Raw genomic sequence first — 21,212 nt, 5'->3', positions numbered from 1 at the left:
CGGGCCGGAGCTAGCACCCAGCCCGTCCTTTTTGGTGGATTATATTACTCACCTGGAAGCAGCGATCTGTCTTATTTCTCCGGCCCATGAATGTGTTTCCGACACTTAGAACTTGAATGAAGATGACAGGAGAAGAGGGAATACCCAAATCCATTGCTGGGCTCTTACAGCATTTGTGGCCAGCAGTCATTGGTTAGGTCTCCCCATCCGGAAGCACAAAGCTACTAATGGAGCCACAAAAACAACGGTACTCCATTACAGTTCCCTGTCTTTAGCATTGGACACCTCCAGACACAGAGCCTGCATCGGGCCGGGCCCCAGGGCCCCAGAAAAGGCACTCAGTCTGCTCAACAGGGGACTTCTCCCCAGCAGAAAGACCTCCAACCAATGTCTTCATGCCTTTACCACACGGTGCTTCTGTGTTTTGTTAAAGACCGGTCCAAGCGACTGATGACAACTGACTATCTTCCAAGACAGGACTCTCTGCACCGACCCGTCCATGACACAGAACTCTGGGGCCCCTCAACTGATAAGGTGATAGCGAAATTCCCAGAGACCACTGCTCTGCAAGAGAGGGCAAAACATAATGTGAGGGAACGTCTCCCGAGCTTTATAAATAGTCCAGATCTCCTCTGTGACACCTCACCATGGAGTCTCTCCGGTAGGATGTCTCTGTGACACCTCACCGTGGAGTCTCTCCTCACCATGGAGTCTCTCCGGTAGGGTGACTCTGTGACACCTCACCATGGAGTCTCTCCGGTAGGGTGTCTCTGTGACACCTCACCATGGAGTCTCTCCGGTAGGATGTCTCTGTGACACCTCACCATGGAGTCTCTCCGGTAGGATGTCTCTGTGACACCTCACCATGAAGTCTCTCCGGTAGGATGTCTCTGTGACACCTCACCATGGAGTCTCTCCGGTAGGATGTCTCTGTGACACCTCACCATGGAGTCTCTCCGGTAGGATGTCTCTGTGACACCTCACCATGAAGTCTCTCCGGTAGGATGTCTCTGTGACACCTCACCATGGAGTCTCTCCGGTAGGATGTCTCTGTGACACCTCACCATGGAGTCTCTCCGGTAGGATGTCTCTGTGACACCTCACCATGGAGTCTCTCCAGTAGGGTGTCTCTGTGACACCTCACCATGGAGTCTCTCCGGTAGGATGTCTCTGTGACACCTCACCATGGAGTCTCTCCGGTAGGGTGTCTCTGTGACGCCTCACCGTGGAGTCTCTCCGGTAGGGTGTCTCTGTGACACCTCACCATGGAGTCTCTCCGGTAGGGTGTCTCTGTGACGCCTCACCATGGAGTCTCTCCGGTAGGGTGTCTCTGTGACACCTCACCATGGAGTCTCTCCGGTAGGATGTCTCTGTGACACCTCACCATGGAGTCTCTCCGGTAGGATGTCTCTGTGACACCTCACCATGGAGTCTCTCCGGTAGGATGTCTCTGTGACACCTCACCGTGGAGTCTCTCCGGTAGGATGTCTCTGTGACACCTCACCGTGGAGTCTCTCCGGTAGGATGTCTCTGTGACACCTCACCATGGAGTCTCTCCGGTAGGATGTCTCTGTGACACCTCACCATGGAGTCTCTCTGGTAGGATGTCTCTGTGACACCTCACCATGGAGTCTTTCCGTTAGGGTGACTCTGTGACACCTCACCATGGAGTCTCTCCGGTAGGATGTCTCTGTGACACCTCACCATGGAGTCTCTCCTCACCATGGAGTCTCTCCGGTAGGGTGACTCTGTGACACCTCACCATGGAGTCTCTCCAGTAGGGTGTCTCTGTGACACCTCACCATGGAGTCTCTCCGGTAGGGTGTCTCTGTGATGCCTCACCGTGGAGTCTCTCCGGTAGGGTGTCTCTGTGACACCTCACCATGGAGTCTCTCCGGTAGGGTGTCTCTGTGACGCCTCACCATGGAGTCTCTCCGGTAGGGTGTCTCTGTGACACCTCACCATGGAGTCTCTCCGGTAGGATGTCTCTGTGACACCTCACCATGGAGTCTCTCCGGTAGGATGTCTCTGTGACACCTCACCGTGGAGTCTCTCCGGTAGGATGTCTCTGTGACACCTCACCGTGGAGTCTCTCCGGTAGGATGTCTCTGTGACACCTCACCGTGGAGTCTGTCCGGTAGGATGTCTCTGTGACACCTCACCATGAAGTCTCTCCGGTAGGATGTCTCTGTGACACCTCACCATGGAGTCTCTCCGGTAGGATGTCTCTGTGACACCTCACCATGGAGTCTCTCCGGTAGGATGTCTCTGTGACACCTCACCATGGAGTCTCTCCGGTAGGATGTCTCTGTGACACCTCACCGTGGAGTCTCTCCGGTAGGATGTCTCTGTGACACCTCACCATGGAGTCTCTCCGGTAGGATGTCTCTGTGACACCTCACCATGAAGTCTCTCCGGTAGGGTGTCTCTGTGACACCTCACCATGGAGTCTCTCCGGTAGGATGTCTCTGTGACACCTCACCATGGAGTCTCTCCGGTAGGATGTCTCTGTGACACCTCACCATGGAGTCTCTCCGGTAGGATGTCTCTGTGACACCTCACCGTGGAGTCTCTCCGGTAGGATGTCTCTGTGACACCTCACCGTGGAGTCTCTCCGGTAGGATGTCTCTGTGACACCTCACCATGAAGTCTCTCCGGTAGGATGTCTCTGTGACACCTCACCATGGAGTCTCTCCGGTAGGATGTCTCTGTGACACCTCACCATGGAGTCTCTCCGGTAGGATGTCTCTGTGACACCTCACCATGGAGTCTTTCCGTTAGGGTGACTCTGTGACACCTCACCGTGGAGTCTCTCCAGTAGGGTGTCTCTGTGACACCTCACCATGGAGTCTCCCCGGTAGGATGTCTCTGTGACACCTCACCGTGGAGTCTCTCTCCGGTAGGATGTCTCTGTGACACCTCACCGTGGAGTCTCTCCGGTAGGATGTCTCTGTGACACCTCACCATGGAGTCTCTCCGGTAGGGTGTCTCTGTGACACCTCACCGTGGAGTCTCTCCGGTAGGATGTCTCTGTGACACCTCACCATGGAGTCTCTCCGGTAGGATGTCTCTGTGACACCTCACCATGGAGTCTCTCCTGTAGGGTGTCTCTGTGACACCTCACCATGGAGTCTCTCCGGTAGGATGTCTCTGTGACACCTCACCGTGGAGTCTCTCCTCACCATGGAGTCTCTCCGGTAGGATGTCTCTGTGACACCTCACCGTGGAGTCTCTCCTCACCATGGAGTCTCTCCGGTAGGATGTCTCTGTGACGCCTCACCGTGGAGTCTCTCCGGTAGGATGTCTCTGTGACACCTCACCATGGAGTCTCTCCGGTTGGATGTCTCTGTGACGCCTCACCGTGGAGTCTCTCCGGTAGGGTGTCTCTGTGACACCTCACCATGGAGTCTCTCCGGTAGGATGTCTCTGTGACACCTCACCATGGAGTCTCTCCTCACCATGGAGTCTCTCCGGTAGGATGTCTCTGTGACACCTCACCATGGAGTCTCTCCTCACCATGGAGTCTCTCCGGTAGGATGTCTCTGTGACGCCTCACCGTGGAGTCTCTCCGGTAGGATGTCTCTGTGACGCCTCACCATGGAGTCTCTCCGGTAGGATGTCTCTGTGACGCCTCACCGTGGAGTCTCTCCGGTAGGATGTCTCTGTGACGCCTCACCGTGGAGTCTCTCCGGTAGGATGTCTCGTTTTCACTTTTCTCTATTTGTGTCTCTTGTGTGCAGCCTTTTCACTCTCATTTGGCTTTTCTGTCGCCTTTTGTATTTACCGTTGTCTGGCCTCCATCCAGCTCTTTCCATGATGACCATCTTCCTTCCTCCGACAGGAGCTCCTGGACTCCATCCAACAAAGCTTCAAACACAAACTGCACCATCTGCTGAAAGAGTGAGCTGATCTCCACCCTGTTCCTTCATACCCCTTCTCCTCGCCCTCTCCACATTTCACCCCTATTATCCTCCCCTTCTCCTCGCCCTCTCCACATTTCACCCCTATTATCCTCCCCTTCTCCTCGCCCTCTCCACCCTTCACCCCTATTATCCTCCCCTTCTCCTCGCCCTCTCCACATTTCACCCCTATTATCCTCCCCTTCTCCTCGCCCTCTCCACATTTCACCCCTATTATCCTCCCCTTCTCCTCGCCCTCTCCACCCTTCACCCCTATTATCCTCCCCTTCTCCTCGCCCTCTCCACATTTCACCCCTATTATCCTCCCCTTCTCCTCGCCCTCTCCACATTTCACCCCTATTATCCTCCCCTTCTCCTCGCCCTCTCCACATTTCACCCCTATTATCCTCCCCTTCTCCTCGCCCTCTCCACCCTTCACCCCTATTATCCTCCCCTTCTCCTCGCCCTCTCCACATTTCACCCCTATTATCCTCCCCTTCTCCTCGCCCTCTCCACCCTTCACACCTATTATCCTCCCCTTCTCCTCGCCCTCTCCACCCTTCACCCCTATTATCCTCCCCTTCTCCTCGCCCTCTCCACCCTTCACCCCTATTATCCTCCCCTTCTCCTCGCCCTCTCCACCCTTCACCCCTATTATCCTCCCCTTCTCCTCGCCCTCTCCACCCTTCACCCCTATTATCCTCTCCTTCTCCTCGCCCTCTCCACCCTTCACCCCTATTATCCTCTCCTTCTCCTCGCCCTCTCCACCCTTCACCCCTATTATCCTCCCCTTCTCCTCGCCCTCTCCACCCTTCACCCCTATTATCCTCCCCTTCTCCTCACCCTCTCCACCCTTCACCCCTATTATCCTCCCCTTCTCCTCGCCCTCTCCACCCTTCACCCCTATTATCCTCCCCTTCTCCTCGCCCTCTCCACCCTTCACCCCTATTATCCTCCCCTTCTCCTCACCCTCTCCACCCTTCACCCCTATTATCCTCCCCTTCTCCTCGCCCTCTCCACCCTTCACACCTATTATCCTCCCCTTCTCCTCGCCCTCTCCACCCTTCACCCCTATTATCCTCCCCTTCTCCTCGCCCTCTCCACCCTTCACCCCTATTATCCTCCCCTTCTCCTCTCCCTCTCCACCCTTCACCTCTATTATCCTCCCCTTCTCCTCGCCCTCTCCACCCTTCACCTCTATTATCCTCCCCTTCTCCTCGCCCTCTCCACCCTTCACCCCTATTATCCTCCCCTTCTCCTCGCCCTCTCCACCCTTCACCTCTATTATCCTCCCCTTCTCCTCGCCCTCTCCACCCTTCACCCCTATTATCCTCCCCTTCTCCTCGCCCTCTCCACCCTTCACCTCTATTATCCTCTCCTTCTCCTCTCCCTCTCCACCCTTCACCCCTATTATCCTCTCCTTCTCCTCTCCCTCTCCACCCTTCACCTCTATTATCCTCCCCTTTGCCTCACCCTCTCCACCCTTCACCTCTATTATCCTCCCCTTCTCCTCGCCCTCTCCACCCTTCACCTCTATTATCCTCCCTTTCTCCTCACCCTCTCCACCCTTCACCTCTATTATCCTCTCCTCGCCTTCCTCCACCCATCACCTTTATTATCCTCTCCTTCCTCCACCCTTCACCTCTATTATCCACCCCTCTCCTTCCTCCATCCTTCACCTCTATTATCCTCTCCTCTCCTTCCTCCACCCTTTACCTCTATTATCCTCTCCTCTCCTTCCTCCACCCTTTACCTCTATTACCCTCCCCTCTCCTTCCTCCACCCCTCACCTCTATCATCCTCCCCTCTCCTTCCTCCACCCTTCACCACATCTGTCATTGTTTATCTCTGTCGTTGTCCATCCTAGAGACATACGTTCCTTCCGAGACAGCCGAAAGGAATTGGAGCGCTGCAGAGAGGGGCTGGAGAGCGCCTTGAACCACAACTCAGAGATTTCTCGCAAGAAGGCGCAGGAAGTGCAGGACGCGGCGGTGTCGGTGCAAACATCCCGCAAGGCGTTCAGAGAGCGAGTCCTGGATTATACGCTGCAGGTGAGTACCAAGCCCTCATATTATGCAATATCACTGTGTATCTTATCATATTGTACGGCACAATTCACAAAGATTTCACACACGGGGATAAGGATCTTTATTTAGCCATGTGACCACCAATTTCAAATTTCATTGGACTTATAAATAAATTGCAACTCTCTCGGATTTGCTGAGACAGTCCCACCTCTTGGTTCTGTGTCCCACAGATGCGGTGTTTGGGGTTATGTCCCGGCTAGACATGTGCAATTTGTTTAGTTCCGAATTCATTTTTTTACGAATTTGGACAAGTTTCCGAAATGATGAGTTTCTGAAATGACGGGTTTCCGAAATGACGGGTTTCTGAAATGACGGGTTTCTGAAATGACGGGTTTCTGAAATGACGGGTTTCTGAAATGACGGGTTTCTGAAATGACGAGTTTCTGGTTTCCGAAATTACGGGTTTCTGAAATGACGGGTTTCTGAAATGACGAGTTTCTGAAATGATGGGTTTCCGAAATGACGAGTTTCTGAAATGACGGGTTTCTGAAAGGACGGGTTTCCGAAATGACGGGTTTCCGAAATGACGGGTTTCTGAAATGACGGGTTTCTGAAATGACGGGTTTCTGAAATGACGGGTTTCTGAAATGACGAGTTTCTGGTTTCCGAAATGACGGGTTTCTGAAATGACGGGTTTCTGAAATGACGGGTTTCCGAAATGACGGGTTTCTGAAATGACGGGTTTCTGAAATGACGGGTTTCTGAAATGACGGGTTTCTGAAATGACGAGTTTCTGAAATGACGGGTTTCTGAAATGACGGGTTTCCGAAATGACGGGTTTCTGAAATGACGGGTTTCTGAAATGACGGGTTTCCGAAATGACGGGTTTCCGAAATGACGGGTTTCCGAAATGACGAGTTTCCGAAATGACGGGTTTCCGAAATGACGAGTTTCCGAACTTACGGGTTTCCGAAATGACGAGTTTCCGAAATGACGGGTTTCCGAAATGACGAGTTTCCGAAATGACGGGTTTCCGAAATGACGAGTTTCCGAAATGACGGGTTTCCGAAATGACGAGTTTCCGAACTTACGGGTTTCCGAAATGACGAGTTTCCGAAATGACGGGTTTCCGAAATGACGAGTTTCCGAAATGACGGGTTTCCGAAATGACGAGTTTCCGAAATGACGGGTTTCCGAAATGACGAGTTTCCGAAATGACGAGTTTCCGAAATGACGGGTTTCCGAAATGACGAGTTTCCGAAATGACGAGTTTCCGAAATGACGGGTTTCCGAAATGACGAGTTTCCGAAATGACGGGTTTCCGAAATGACGAGTTTCCGAAATGACGAGTTTCCGAAATGACGGGTTTCCGAAATGAGGAGTTTCCTAAATTTAGGAAATGTGAAAATTTTAAATTTTGGAAATAGGAAATTCGAAAATTTTAGAATTTCAGAATCTTCTGAATTTTCCGAATTTCAAATTTTCTAATTTTTTGAATTTCCGAAAAAGCTAAAAAACGAAAACAAAAATGAACGAATTTTTCGGCAGTGCACATGTCTAGTCCCGGCATCAAAGCATCAATCATTAGAGTTAATTCAGATTGGCTGCAACAGAATAAGGAGTTCATTGTAGGGATCAGAGTGGGGAGCCCCCCCCCATATTTAAAGATGAGGTTTGGGCAGGACCATCACATAAAGTGGATGTAATGGGCAATCAGGGCAAGTGTTAGATTGCCGTAGGCAAACCAGCCACTTGCACCCAACTGCACCACCCAGAGAAAGAAACAAAGGGTAGTACCGCCAGTGCCGCCACAAGGCCAAATGACCTACCAAAACCCCCTACATACTCCCCACGGAAGAGAAGGCACCGCCCACACCACTACCCTATCCAATGAGCGGTGCTCACCCTGTCCAAGACCCACAGCAGAATCAGGGATCGTCGTTACCACCTTGAAATAAGGCAGGGTTGGTGCCAGGCATTGGAGCCAATGGGGAGTTCAGGACAACCTGTCTGTATGACCCAAAGACCCCAGCATCCAAAAAAATAAAATACAACAGGGACTACTGTAGGTCAAACAGTATAAAACAGGGGCCATGGCTGCACCGGCCCTGTGGGTGGTCCCCGTATATCGGGGGTATGGTCTGGATGGCACCAATTTTATAGTTGCCGTAATTTGGGCGCGCCCACCCAAGAAATGGATGAGATGAGGGCCGTCCTGGAATGAGGGACCATATTGTTGGATAGTATGCTGAAAATAAGGATCCTTATCCCCGTGTGTGAGTCTTTATGACTTTTATGAGTCTTTTCCAACTCGGTCCTACAAAAGTCAAGGGGTGGAGAATAAATTCCTGCTGATGCCGATCCCTAAAAACGTTCACATTTCCTTCACGGTGATAACCGTCCAGGGACATGATATGAAGACTGATCTCCTCCGTCTTCCACTTCTGTCTTCTCCTTCAGATCAACGTCATCCAAGGGAAGAAGAAGTTCGACATTTTGGAGTTTGTGAGTTTCCAAGAAAATCCCATTGGGGGTCTCTGTCCTTCGGGGGTTATCATAGAATGGATGGATAGATATTGGGGGTCTCCATCCTATGGGGTTATCATAGAATGATTGGACAGATGTTGGGGGTCTCTGTCCTTCGGGGTTATCATAGAATGATTGGACAGATATTGGGGGTCTCTGTCCTTCAGGGTTATCATAGAATGATTGGACAGATATTGGGGGTCTCTGTCCTATGGGGTTATCATAGAATGATTGGACAGATATTGGGGGTCTCTGTCCTTCAGGGTTATCATAGAATGATTGGACAGATATTGGGGGTCTCTGTCCTATGGGGTCAGATATTGGGGGTCTCTGTCCTTCGGGGGTTATCATAGAATGATTGGACAGATATTGGGGGTCTCTGTCCTATGGGGTTATCATAGAATGATTGGACAGATGTTGGGGGTCTCTGTCCTATGGGGTTATCATAGAATGATTGGACAGATATTGGGGGTCTCTGTCCTATGGGGTTATCATAGAATGATTGGACAGATATTGGGGGTCTCTGTCCTATTGGGTTATCATAGAATGATTGGACAGATATTGGGGGCCTCCTATGGGGTTATCATAGAATGATTGGACAGATATTGGGGGTCTCTGTCCTATGGGGTCAGATGTTGGGGGTCTCTGTCCTTCGGGGGTTATCATAGAATGATTGGACAGATATTGGGGGTCTCTGACCTATGTGGTTATCATAAAATGATTGGACAGATATTGGGGGTCTCTGTCCTATGGGGTCAGATATTGGGGGTCTCTGTCCTTCTGGGTTATCATAGAATGATTGGACAGATATTGGGGGTCTCTGTCCTATGGGGTCAGATATTGGGGGTCTCTGTCCTTCGGGGTTATCATAGAATGATTGGACAGATATTGGGGGTCTCTGTCCTATGGGGTCAGATATTGGGGGTCTCTGTCCTTCAAGGTTATCATAGAATGATTGGACCGATATTGGGGGTCTCTGTCCTATGGGGTCCGATATTGGGTGTCTCTGTCTTTCGGGGTTATCATAGAATGGAATGGATAGATATTGGGGGTCTCTGTCCTATGGGGGTTATCATAGAATGATTGGACAGATATTGGGGGTCTCTGTCCTATGGGGTTATCATAGAATGGATGGATAGATATTGGGGGTCTCTGTCCTATGGGGGTTATCATAGAATGATTGGACAGATATTGGGGGTCTCTGTCCTATGGGGTTATCATAGAATGATTGGACAGATATTGGGGGTCTCTGTCCTTCGGGGTTATCATAGAATGATTGGACAGATATTGGGGGTCTCTGTCCTTCGGGGTTATCATAGAATGATTGGACAGATATTGGGGGTCTCTGTCCTTCGGGGTTATCATAGAATGATTGGACAGATATTGGGGGTCTCTGTCCTTCGGGGTTATCATAGAATGACTGGACAGGTATTGGGGGTCTCTGTCCTATGGGGTCAGATATTGGGGGTCTCTGTCCTTCGGGGGTTATCATAGAATGATTGGACAGATGTTGGGGGTCTCTGTCCTATGGGGTTATCATAGAATGATTGGACAGATATTGGGGGTCTCTGTCCTATGGGGTTATCATAGAAGGATTGGACAGATATTGGGGGTCTCTGTCCTATGGGGTTATCATAGAATGATTGGACAGATATTGGGGGTCTCTGTCCTATGGGGTTATCATAGAATGATTGGACAGATATTGGGGGTCTCTGTCCTATGGGGTTATCATAGAAGGATTGGACAGATATTGGGGGTCTCTGTCCTATGGGGTTATCATAGAATGATTGGACAGATATTGGGGGTCTCTGTCCTATGGGGTTATCATAGAATGATTGGACAGATATTGGGGGTCTCTGTCCTATGGGGTTATCATAGAATGATTGGACAGATATTGGGCCTCCTATGGGGTTATCATAGAATGATTGGACAGATATTGGGGGTCTCTGTCCTATGGGGTCAGATGTTGGGGGTCTCTGTCCTTCGGGGGTTATCATAGAATGATTGGACAGATATTGGGGGTCTCTGTCCTATGGGGTCAGATATTGGGGGTCTCTGTCCTTCGGGGTTATCATAGAATGATTGGACAGATATTGGGGGTCTCTGTCCTATGGGGTTATCATAGAAGGACTGGACAGATATTGGGGGTCTCTGTCCTATGGGGTTATCATAGAAGGACTGGACAGATATTGGGGGTCTCTGTCCTATGGGGTTATCATAGAATGATTGGACAGATATTGGGGGTCTCTGTCCTATGGGGTTATCATAGAATGATTGGACAGATATTGGGCCTCCTATGGGGTTATCATAGAATGATTGGACAGATATTGGGGGTCTCTGTCCTATGGGGTCAGATGTTGGGGGTCTCTGTCCTTCGGGGGTTATCATAGAAGGACTGGACAGATATTGGGGGTCTCTGACCTATGTGGTTATCATAAAATGATTGGACAGATATTGGGGGTCTCTGTCCTATGGGGTCAGATATTGGGGGTCTCTGTCCTTCTGGGTTATCATAGAATGATTGGACAGATATTGGGGGTCTCTGTCCTATGGGGTCAGATATTGGGGGTCTCTGTCCTTCGGGGTTATCATAGAATGATTGGACAGATATTGGGGGTCTCTGTCCTATGGGGTTATCATAGAATGATTGGACAGATATTGGGGGTCTCTGTCCTATGGGGTTATCATAGAAGGACTGGACAGATATTGGGGGTCTCTGTCCTATGGGGTTATCATAGAAGGACTGGACAGATATTGGGGGTCTCTGTCCTTCGGGGGTTATCATAGAATGATTGGACAGATATTGGGGGTCTCTGTCCTATGGGGTTATCATAGAATGATTGGACAGATATTGGGCCTCCTATGGGGTTATCATAGAATGATTGGACAGATATTGGGGGTCTCTGTCCTATGGGGTCAGATGTTGGGGGTCTCTGTCCTTCGGGGGTTATCATAGAATGATTGGACAGATATTGGGGGTCTCTGACCTATGTGGTTATCATAAAATGATTGGACAGATATTGGGGGTCTCTGTCCTATGGAGTCAGATATTGGGGGTCTCTGTCCTTCTGGGTTATCATAGAGTGATTGGACAGATATTGGGGGTCTCTGTCCTATGGGGTCAGATATTGGGGGTCTCTGTCCTTCGGGGTTATCATAGAATGATTGGACAGATATTGGGGGTCTCTGTCCTATGGGGTCAGATATTGGGGGTCTCTGTCCTTCGGGGTTATCATAGAATGATTGGACAGATATTGGGGGTCTCTGTCCTATGGGGTCAGATATTGGGGGTCTCTGTCCTTCAAGGTTATCATAGAATGATTGGACCGATATTGGGGGTCTCTGTCCTATGGGGTCCGATATTGGGTGTCTCTGTCTTTCGGGGTTATCATAGAATGGAATGGATAGATATTGGGGGTCTCTGTCCTATGGGGGTTATCATAGAATGATTGGACAGATATTGGGGGTCTCTGTCCTATGGGGTTATCATAGAATGGATGGATAGATATTGGGGGTCTCTGTCCTATGGGGGTTATCATAGAATGATTGGACAGATATTGGGGGTCTCTGTCCTATGGGGTTATCATAGAATGGATGGATAGATATTGGGGGTCTCTGTCCTATGGGGGTTATCATAGAATGATTGGACAGATATTGGGGGTCTCTGTCCTATGGGGTTATCATAGAATGATTGGACAGATATTGGGGGTCTCTGTCCTTCGGGGTTATCATAGAATGATTGGACAGATGTTGGGGGGCTCTGTCCTATGGGGTCAGATATTGGGGGTCTCTGTCCTATGGGGTCAGATATTGGGGGTCTCTGTCCTTCTGGGTTATCATAGAATGATTGGACAGATATTGGGGGTCTCTGTCCTATGGGGTCAGATATTGGGGGTCTCTGTCCTATGGGGTCAGATATTGGGGGTCTCTGTCCTTCGGGGTTATCATAGAATGATTGGACAGATGTTGGGGGTCTCTGTCCTATGGAGTCAGATATTGGGGGTCTCTGTCCTTCTGGGTTATCATAGAGTGATTGGACAGATATTGGGGGTCTCTGTCCTATGGGGTCAGATATTGGGGGTCTCTGTCCTTCGGGGTTATCATAGAATGATTGGACAGATATTGGGGGTCTCTGTCCTATGGGGTCAGATATTGGGGGTCTCTGTCCTTCTGGGTTATCATAGAATGATTGGACAGATATTGGGGGTCTCTGTCCTATGGGGTCAGATATTGGGGGTCTCTGTCCTTCGGGGTTATCATAGAATGATTGGACAGATATTGGGGGTCTCTGTCCTATGGGGTCAGATATTGGGGGTCTCTGTCCTTCAAGGTTATCATAGAATGATTGGACCGATATTGGGGGTCTCTGTCCTATGGGGTCCGATATTGGGTGTCTCTGTCTTTCGGGGTTATCATAGAATGGAATGGATAGATATTGGGGGTCTCTGTCCTATGGGGGTTATCATAGAATGATTGGACAGATATTGGGGGTCTCTGTCCTATGGGGTTATCATAGAATGGATGGATAGATATTGGGGGTCTCTGTCCTATGGGGGTTATCATAGAATGATTGGACAGATATTGGGGGTCTCTGTCCTATGGGGTTATCATAGAATGGATGGATAGATATTGGGGGTCTCTGTCCTATGGGGGTTATCATAGAATGATTGGACAGATATTGGGGGTCTCTGTCCTATGGGGTTATCATAGAATGATTGGACAGATATTGGGGGTCTCTGTCCTTCGGGGTTATCATAGAATGATTGGACAGATGTTGGGGGTCTCTGTCCTATGGGGTCAGATATTGGGGGTCTCTGTCCTATGGGGTCAGATATTGGGGGTCTCTGTCCTTCTGGGTTATCATAGAATGATTGGACAGATATTGGGGGTCTCTGTCCTATGGGGTCAGATATTGGGGGTCTCTGTCCTATGGGGTCAGATATTGGGGGTCTCTGTCCTTCGGGGTTATCATAGAATGATTGGACAGATGTTGGGGGGCTCTGTCCACCACATCTGCTGAACATGACTATGAAATCTCTGGAGTTTGGTTTTTGGGATGGGAATGGTAAAAGGGCGGCCCCAGAATGACTCCTCCTCCTTCCTCTTCTTTTAGATGCTGCAGCTGATAGACGCTCAGACTGGTTTCCTCACACAGAGTCACACCGTCCTGAAGAATGTGGAGGAATATCGGAAGGGCCTGGCCACACAGGTGAGGGGGTCAGGAGATAATACTCCCCCTGTAGAAGGGAAAAAATAGCGGCGCAAATCTATAGAAATTCCACAATTGCATCCACCTTCCCATAGACACACCCCTAAACCTTGTGGACAGCCCTTCCCATAGACACACCCCTAAACCTTGTGGACAGCCCTTCCCATAGACACACCCCTAAACCTTGTGGACCACCTTCCCATAGACACACCCCTAAACCTTGTGGGCAGTCTTCTCATAGACACACCCCTAAACCTTGTGGACCACCTTCTCATAGACACACCCCTAAACCTTGTGGGCAGTCTTCTCATAGACACACCCCTAAACCTTATGGACCGCCTTCCCATGGACACACCCTAAACCTTGTGGACCACCTTCTCATAGACACACCCCTAAACCTTGTGGACGGCCTTCCCATAGACACACCCCTAAACCTTGTGGACAGCCTTCCCATAGACACACCCCTAAACCTTGTGGACAGCCCTTCCCATAGACACACCCCTAAACCTTGTGGACCACCTTCCCATAGACACACCCCTAAACCTTGTGGGCAGTCTTCTCATAGACACACCCCTAAACCTTGTGGACCACCTTCTCATAGACACACCCCTAAACCTTGTGGACGGCCTTCCCATAGACACACCCCTAAACCTTGTGGACAGCCTTCCCATAGACACACCCCTAAACCTTGTGGACAGCCCTTCCCATAGACACACCCCTAAACCTTGTGGACAGCCCTTCCCATAGACACACCCCTAAACCTTGTGGACCACCTTCCCATAGACACACCCCTAAACCTTGTGGGCAGTCTTCTCATAGACACACCCCTAAACCTTGTGGACCACCTTCTCATAGACACACCCCTAAACCTTGTGGACGGCCTTCCCATAGACACACCCCTAAACCTTGTGGACAGCCTTCCCATAGACACACCCCTAAACCTTGTGGACAGCCTTCCCATAGACACACCCCTAAACCTTGTGGACAGACCATCCCATAGACACACCCCTAAACCTTGTGGACCGCCTTCCCATAGACACCCCCCTAAACCTTGTGGACCGCCTTCCCATAGACACACCCCTAAACCTTGTGGAACCCCTTCCCATAGACACACCCCTAAACCTTGTGGACAGCCTTCCCATAGACACACCCCTAAACCTTGTGGACCGCCTTCCCATAGACACACCCCTAAACCTTGTGGACAGCCTTCTCATAGACACACCCCTAAACCTTGTGGACCACCTTCCCATAGACACACCCCTAAACCTTGTGGACGGCCTTCCCATAGACACACCCCTAAACCTTGTGGACAGCCTTCCCATAGACACACCCCTAAACCTTGTGGACAGCCTTCCCATAGACACACCCCTAAACCTTGTGGACAGACCTTCCCATAGACACACCCCTAAACCTTGTGGACGGCCTTCCCATAGACACACCCCTAAACCTTGTGGACAGACCTTCACATAGACACACCCCTAAACCTTGTGGACGGCCTTCCCATAGACACACCCCTAAACCTTGTGGACAGACCTTCCCATAGACACACCCCTAAACCTTGTGGACGGCCTTCCCATAGACACACCCCTAAACCTTGTGTACCGCCTTCCCTTAGACACACCCCTAAACCTTGTGGACCACCTTCCCATAGACACACCCCTAAACCTTGTGGGCAGTCTTCTCATAGACACACCCCTAAACCTTGTGGACCACCTTCCCATAGACACACCCCTAAACCTTGTGGGCAGTCTTCTCATAGACACACCCCTAAACCTTGTGGACCACCTTCCCATAGACACACCCCTAAACCTTGTGGGCAGTCTTCTCATAGACACACCCCTAAACCTTGTGGACCACCTTCTCATAGACACACCCCTAAACCTTGTGGGCAGTCTTCTCATAGACACACCCCTAAACCTTATGGACGGCCTTCCCATAGACACACCCCTAAACCTTGTGGACAGACCTTCCCATAGACACACCCCTAAACCTTGTGGACCACCTTCCCATAGACACACCCCTAAACCTTGTGGGCAGTCTTCTCATAGACACACCCCTAAACCTTGTGGACCACCTTCTCATAGACACACCCCTAAACCTTGTGGGCAGTCTTCTCATAGACACACCCCTAAACCTTGTGGACAGCCTTCCCATAGACACACCCCTAAACCTTGTGGACCGCCTTCCCATAGACACACCCCTAAACCTTGTGGACAGCCTTCCCATAGACACACCCCTAAACCTTGTGGACCACCTTCCCATAGACACACCCCTAAACCTTGTGGACGGCCTTCCCATAGACACACCCCTAAACCTTGTGGACAGCCTTCCCATAGACACACCCCTAAACCTTGTGGACAGCCTTCCCATAGACACACCCCTAAACCTTGTGGACAGACCTTCCCATAGACACACCCCTAAACCTTGTGGACGGCCTTCCCATAGACACACCCCTAAACCTTGTGGACGGCCTTCCCATAGACACACCCCTAAACCTTGTGGACAGACCTTCCCATAGACACACCCCTAAACCTTGTGGACGGCCTTCCCATAGACACACCCCTAAACCTTGTGTACCGCCTTCCCTTAGACACACCCCTAAACCTTGTGGACCACCTTCCCATAGACACACCCCTAAACCTTGTGGGCAGTCTTCTCATAGACACACCCCTAAACCTTGTGGACCACCTTCCCATAGACACACCCCTAAACCTTGTGGGCAGTCTTCTCATAGACACACCCCTAAACCTTGTGGACCACCTTCCCATAGACACACCCCTAAACCTTGTGGGCAGTCTTCTCATAGACACACCCCTAAACCTTGTGGACCACCTTCTCATAGACACACCCCTAAACCTTGTGGGCAGTCTTCTCATAGACACACCCCTAAACCTTATGGACGGCCTTCCCATAGACACACCCCTAAACCTTGTGGACAGACCTTCCCATAGACACACCCCTAAACCTTGTGGACCACCTTCCCATAGACACACCCCTAAACCTTGTGGGCAGTCTTCTCATAGACACACCCCTAAACCTTGTGGACCACCTTCTCATAGACACACCCCTAAACCTTGTGGGCAGTCTTCTCATAGACACACCCCTAAACCTTGTGGACAGCCTTCCCATAGACACACCCCTTAACCTTGTGGACCGCCTTCCCATAGACACACCCCTAAACCTTGTGGACAGCCTTCCCATAGACACACCCCTAAACCTTGTGGACCACCTTCCCATAGACACACCCCTAAACCTTGTGGACAGCCTTCCCATAGACACACCCCTAAACCTTGTGGACAGCCTTCCCATAGACACACCCCTAAACCTTGTGGACCGCCTTCCCATAGACACACCCCTAAACCTTGTGGACCGCCTTCCCATAGACACACCCCTAAACCTTGTGGACGGCCTTCCCATAGACACACCCCTAAACCTTGTGGACCACCTTCTCATAGACACACCCCTAAACCTTGTGGGCAGTCTTCTCATAGACACACCCCTAAACCTTATGGACCGCCTTCCCATGGACACACCCTAAACCTTGTGGACCACCTTCCCTTAGACACACCCCTAAACCTTGTGGACCACCTTCCCATAGACACACCCCTAAACCTTGTGGGCAGTCTTCTCATAGACACACCCCTAAACCTTGTGGACCACCTTCCCATAGACACACCCCTAAACCTTGTGGGCAGTCTTCTCATAGACACACCCCTAAACCTTATGGACGGCCTTCCCATAGACACACCCCTAAACCTTGTGGACAGACCTTCCCATAGACACACCCCTAAACCTTGTGGACCACCTTCCCATAGACACACCCCTAAACCTTGTGGGCAGTCTTCTCATAGACACACCCCTAAACCTTGTGGACCACCTTCTCATAGACACACCCCTAAACCTTGTGGGCAGTCTTCTCATAGACACACCCCTAAACCTTGTGGACAGCCTTCCCATAGACACACCCCTAAACCTTGTGGACCGCCTTCCCATAGACACACCCCTAAACCTTGTGGACAGCCTTCCCATAGACACACCCCTAAACCTTGTGGACCACCTTCCCATAGACACACCCCTAAACCTTGTGGACAGCCTTCCCATAGACACACCCCTAAACCTTGTGGACAGCCTTCCCATAGACACACCCCTAAACCTTGTGGACCGCCTTCCCATAGACACACCCCTAAACCTTGTGGACCGCCTTCCCATAGACACACCCCTAAACCTTGTGGACGGCCTTCCCATAGACACACCCCTAAACCTTGTGTACCGCCTTCCCATGGACACACCCTAAACCTTGTGGACCACCTTCCCTTAGACACACCCCTAAACCTTGTGGACCACCTTCCCATAGACACACCCCTAAACCTTGTGGGCAGTCTTCTCATAGACACACCCCTAAACCTTGTGGACCACCTTCCCATAGACACACCCCTAAACCTTGTGGGCAGTCTTCCCATAGACACACCCCTAAACCTTGTGGACCGCCTTCCCATAGACACACCCCTAAACCTTGTGGGCAGTCTTCTCATAGACACACCCCTAAACCTTGTGGACCACCTTCTCATAGACACACCCCTAAACCTTGTGGGCAGTCTTCTCATAGACACACCCCTAAACCTTATGGACGGCCTTCCCATAGACACACCCCTAAACCTTGTGGACAGACCTTCCCATAGACACACCCCTAAACCTTGTGGACCGCCTTCCCATAGACACACCCCTAAACCTTGTGGGCAGTCTTCTCATAGACACACCCCTAAACCTTGTGGACCACCTTCTCATAGACACACCCCTAAACCTTGTGGGCAGTCTTCTCATAGACACACCCCTAAACCTTGTGGACAGCCTTCCCATAGACACACCCCTAAACCTTGTGGACCGCCTTCCCATAGACACACCCCTAAACCTTGTGGACAGCCTTCCCATAGACACACCCCTAAACCTTGTGGACCACCTTCCCATAGACACACCCCTAAACCTTGTGGACAGCCTTCCCATAGACACACCCCTAAACCTTGTGGACAGCCTTCCCATAGACACACCCCTAAACCTTGTGGACCGCCTTCCCATAGACACACCCCTAAACCTTGTGGACCGCCTTCCCATAGACACACCCCTAAACCTTGTGGACGGCCTTCCCATAGACACACCCCTAAACCTTGTGTACCGCCTTCCCATGGACACACCCTAAACCTTGTGGACCACCTTCCCTTAGACACACCCCTAAACCTTGTGGACCACCTTCCCATAGACACACCCCTAAACCTTGTGGGCAGTCTTCTCATAGACACACCCCTAAACCTTGTGGACCACCTTCCCATAGACACACCCCTAAACCTTGTGGGCAGTCTTCTCATAGACACACCCCTAAACCTTGTGGACCACCTTCCCATAGACACACCCCTAAACCTTGTGGGCAGCCTTCTCATAGACACACCCCTAAACCTTGTGGACCACCTTCTCATAGACACACCCCTAAACCTTGTGGGCAGTCTTCTCATAGACACACCCCTAAACCTTATGGACGGCCTTCCCATAGACACACCCCTAAACCTTGTGGACAGACCTTCCCATAGACACACCCCTAAACCTTGTGGACCACCTTCCCATAGACACACCCCTAAACCTTGTGGGCAGTCTTCTCATAGACACACCCCTAAACCTTGTGGACCACCTTCCCATAGACACACCCCTAAACCTTGTGGGCAGTCTTCTCATAGACACACCCCTAAACCTTGTGGACAGCCTTCCCATAGACACACCCCTAAACCTTGTGGACCGCCTTCCCATAGACACACCCCTAAACCTTGTGGACAGCCTTCCCATAGACACACCCCTAAACCTTGTGGACCACCTTCCCATAGACACACCCCTAAACCTTGTGGACAGCCTTCCCATAGACACACCCCTAAACCTTGTGGACAGCCTTCCCATAGACACACCCCTAAACCTTGTGGACCGCCTTCCCATAGACACACCCCTAAACCTTGTGGACCGCCTTCCCATAGACACACCCCTAAACCTTGTGGACGGCCTTCCCATAGACACACCCCTAAACCTTGTGTACCGCCTTCCCATGGACACACCCTAAACCTTGTGGACCACCTTCCCTTAGACACACCCCTAAACCTTGTGGACCACCTTCCCATAGACACACCCCTAAACCTTGTGGGCAGTCTTCTCATAGACACACCCCTAAACCTTGTGGACCACCTTCCCATAGACACACCCCTAAACCTTGTGGGCAGTCTTCTCATAGACACACCCCTAAACCTTGTGGACCACCTTCCCATAGACACACCCCTAAACCTTGTGGACAGTCTTCTCATAGACACACCCCTAAACCTTGTGGACCACCTTCTCATAGACACACCCCTAAACCTTGTGGGCAGTCTTCTCATAGACACACCCCTAAACCTTATGGACGGCCTTCCCATAGACACACCCCTAAACCTTGTGGACAGACCTTCCCATAGACACACCCCTAAACCTTGTGGACCACCTTCCCATAGACACACCCCTAAACCTTGTGGGCAGTCTTCTCATAGACACACCCCTAAACCTTGTGGACCACCTTCTCATAGACACACCCCTAAACCTTGTGGGCAGTCTTCTCATAGACACACCCCTAAACCTTGTGGACAGCCTTCCCATAGACACACCCCTAAACCTTGTGGACCGCCTTCCCATAGACACACCCCTAAACCTTGTGGACAGCCTTCCCATAGACACACCCCTAAACCTTGTGGACCACCTTCCCATAGACACACCCCTAAACCTTGTGGACAGCCTTCCCATAGACACACCCCTAAACCTTGTGGACAGCCTTCCCATAGACACACCCCTAAACCTTGTGGACCGCCTTCCCATAGACACACCCCTAAACCTTGTGGACCGCCTTCCCATAGACACACCCCTAAACCTTGTGGACGGCCTTCCTATAGACACACCCCTAAACCTTGTGTACCGCCTTCCCATGGACACACCCTAAACCTTGTGGACCACCTTCCCTTAGACACACCCCTAAACCTTGTGGACCACCTTCCCATAGACACACCCCTAAACCTTGTGGGCAGTCTTCTCATAGACACACCCCTAAACCTTGTGGGCAGTCTTCTCATAGACACACCCCTAAACCTTGTGGACCACCTTCCCATAGACACACCCCTAAACCTTGTGGGCAGTCTTCTCATAGACACACCCCTAAACCTTGTGGACCACCTTCTCATAGACACACCCCTAAACCTTGTGGGCAGTCTTCTCATAGACACACCCCTAAACCTTATGGACGGCCTTCCCATAGACACACCCCTAAACCTTGTGGACGGCCTTCCCAGAAGAGGTGAAGGTGTTATGGCTGCAAAGGGCGGGGCCAGCCCAATATTTAACCCTCCGGACTAAGACTGGGGGTTCATGTGTGTGTAAAGGCGGGCGTCCCAATACTAGTTTCTTTCAGAGTTCTCATTGGCCTCTTGGTGCCCCTCTGACGTATGTCCTCCATACCCGTCACTGGGTTTTGGTGGATGGCCGATTCTTTCTGATTTATAT

The 21,212-nt window shown here is 50.9% G+C and overlaps 1 protein-coding gene across 1 annotated transcript in view; it reads left to right on the top strand.

Annotated features, from left to right (window-relative positions):
• The window catches only part of ACAP1 (ArfGAP with coiled-coil, ankyrin repeat and PH domains 1), a 30,796-nt gene extending 17,086 nt beyond the window's left edge, over nucleotides 1-13,710 (top strand). Inside the window, exons 5-8 of the mRNA XM_040334226.1 lie at nucleotides 3,842-3,900; nucleotides 5,767-5,950; nucleotides 8,387-8,431; nucleotides 13,566-13,710. Of these exons, the coding sequence (XP_040190160.1) occupies nucleotides 3,842-3,900; nucleotides 5,767-5,950; nucleotides 8,387-8,431; nucleotides 13,566-13,709 (432 nt within the window). The 3' untranslated portion in view covers nucleotide 13,710. The remainder of the gene's footprint in view (nucleotides 1-3,841; nucleotides 3,901-5,766; nucleotides 5,951-8,386; nucleotides 8,432-13,565) is intronic.
• The last annotated feature ends 7,502 nt before the right edge of the window (nucleotides 13,711-21,212 follow it).

Source organism: Rana temporaria (genome assembly GCF_905171775.1).
Source record: "Rana temporaria chromosome 3 unlocalized genomic scaffold, aRanTem1.1 chr3b, whole genome shotgun sequence".
In the NCBI taxonomy this organism is placed as follows: domain Eukaryota; kingdom Metazoa; phylum Chordata; class Amphibia; order Anura; family Ranidae; genus Rana; species Rana temporaria.
The sequence above is the reverse complement of the archived record's forward strand: the minus strand, read 5'-3'. Positions and strand labels throughout refer to the sequence as shown.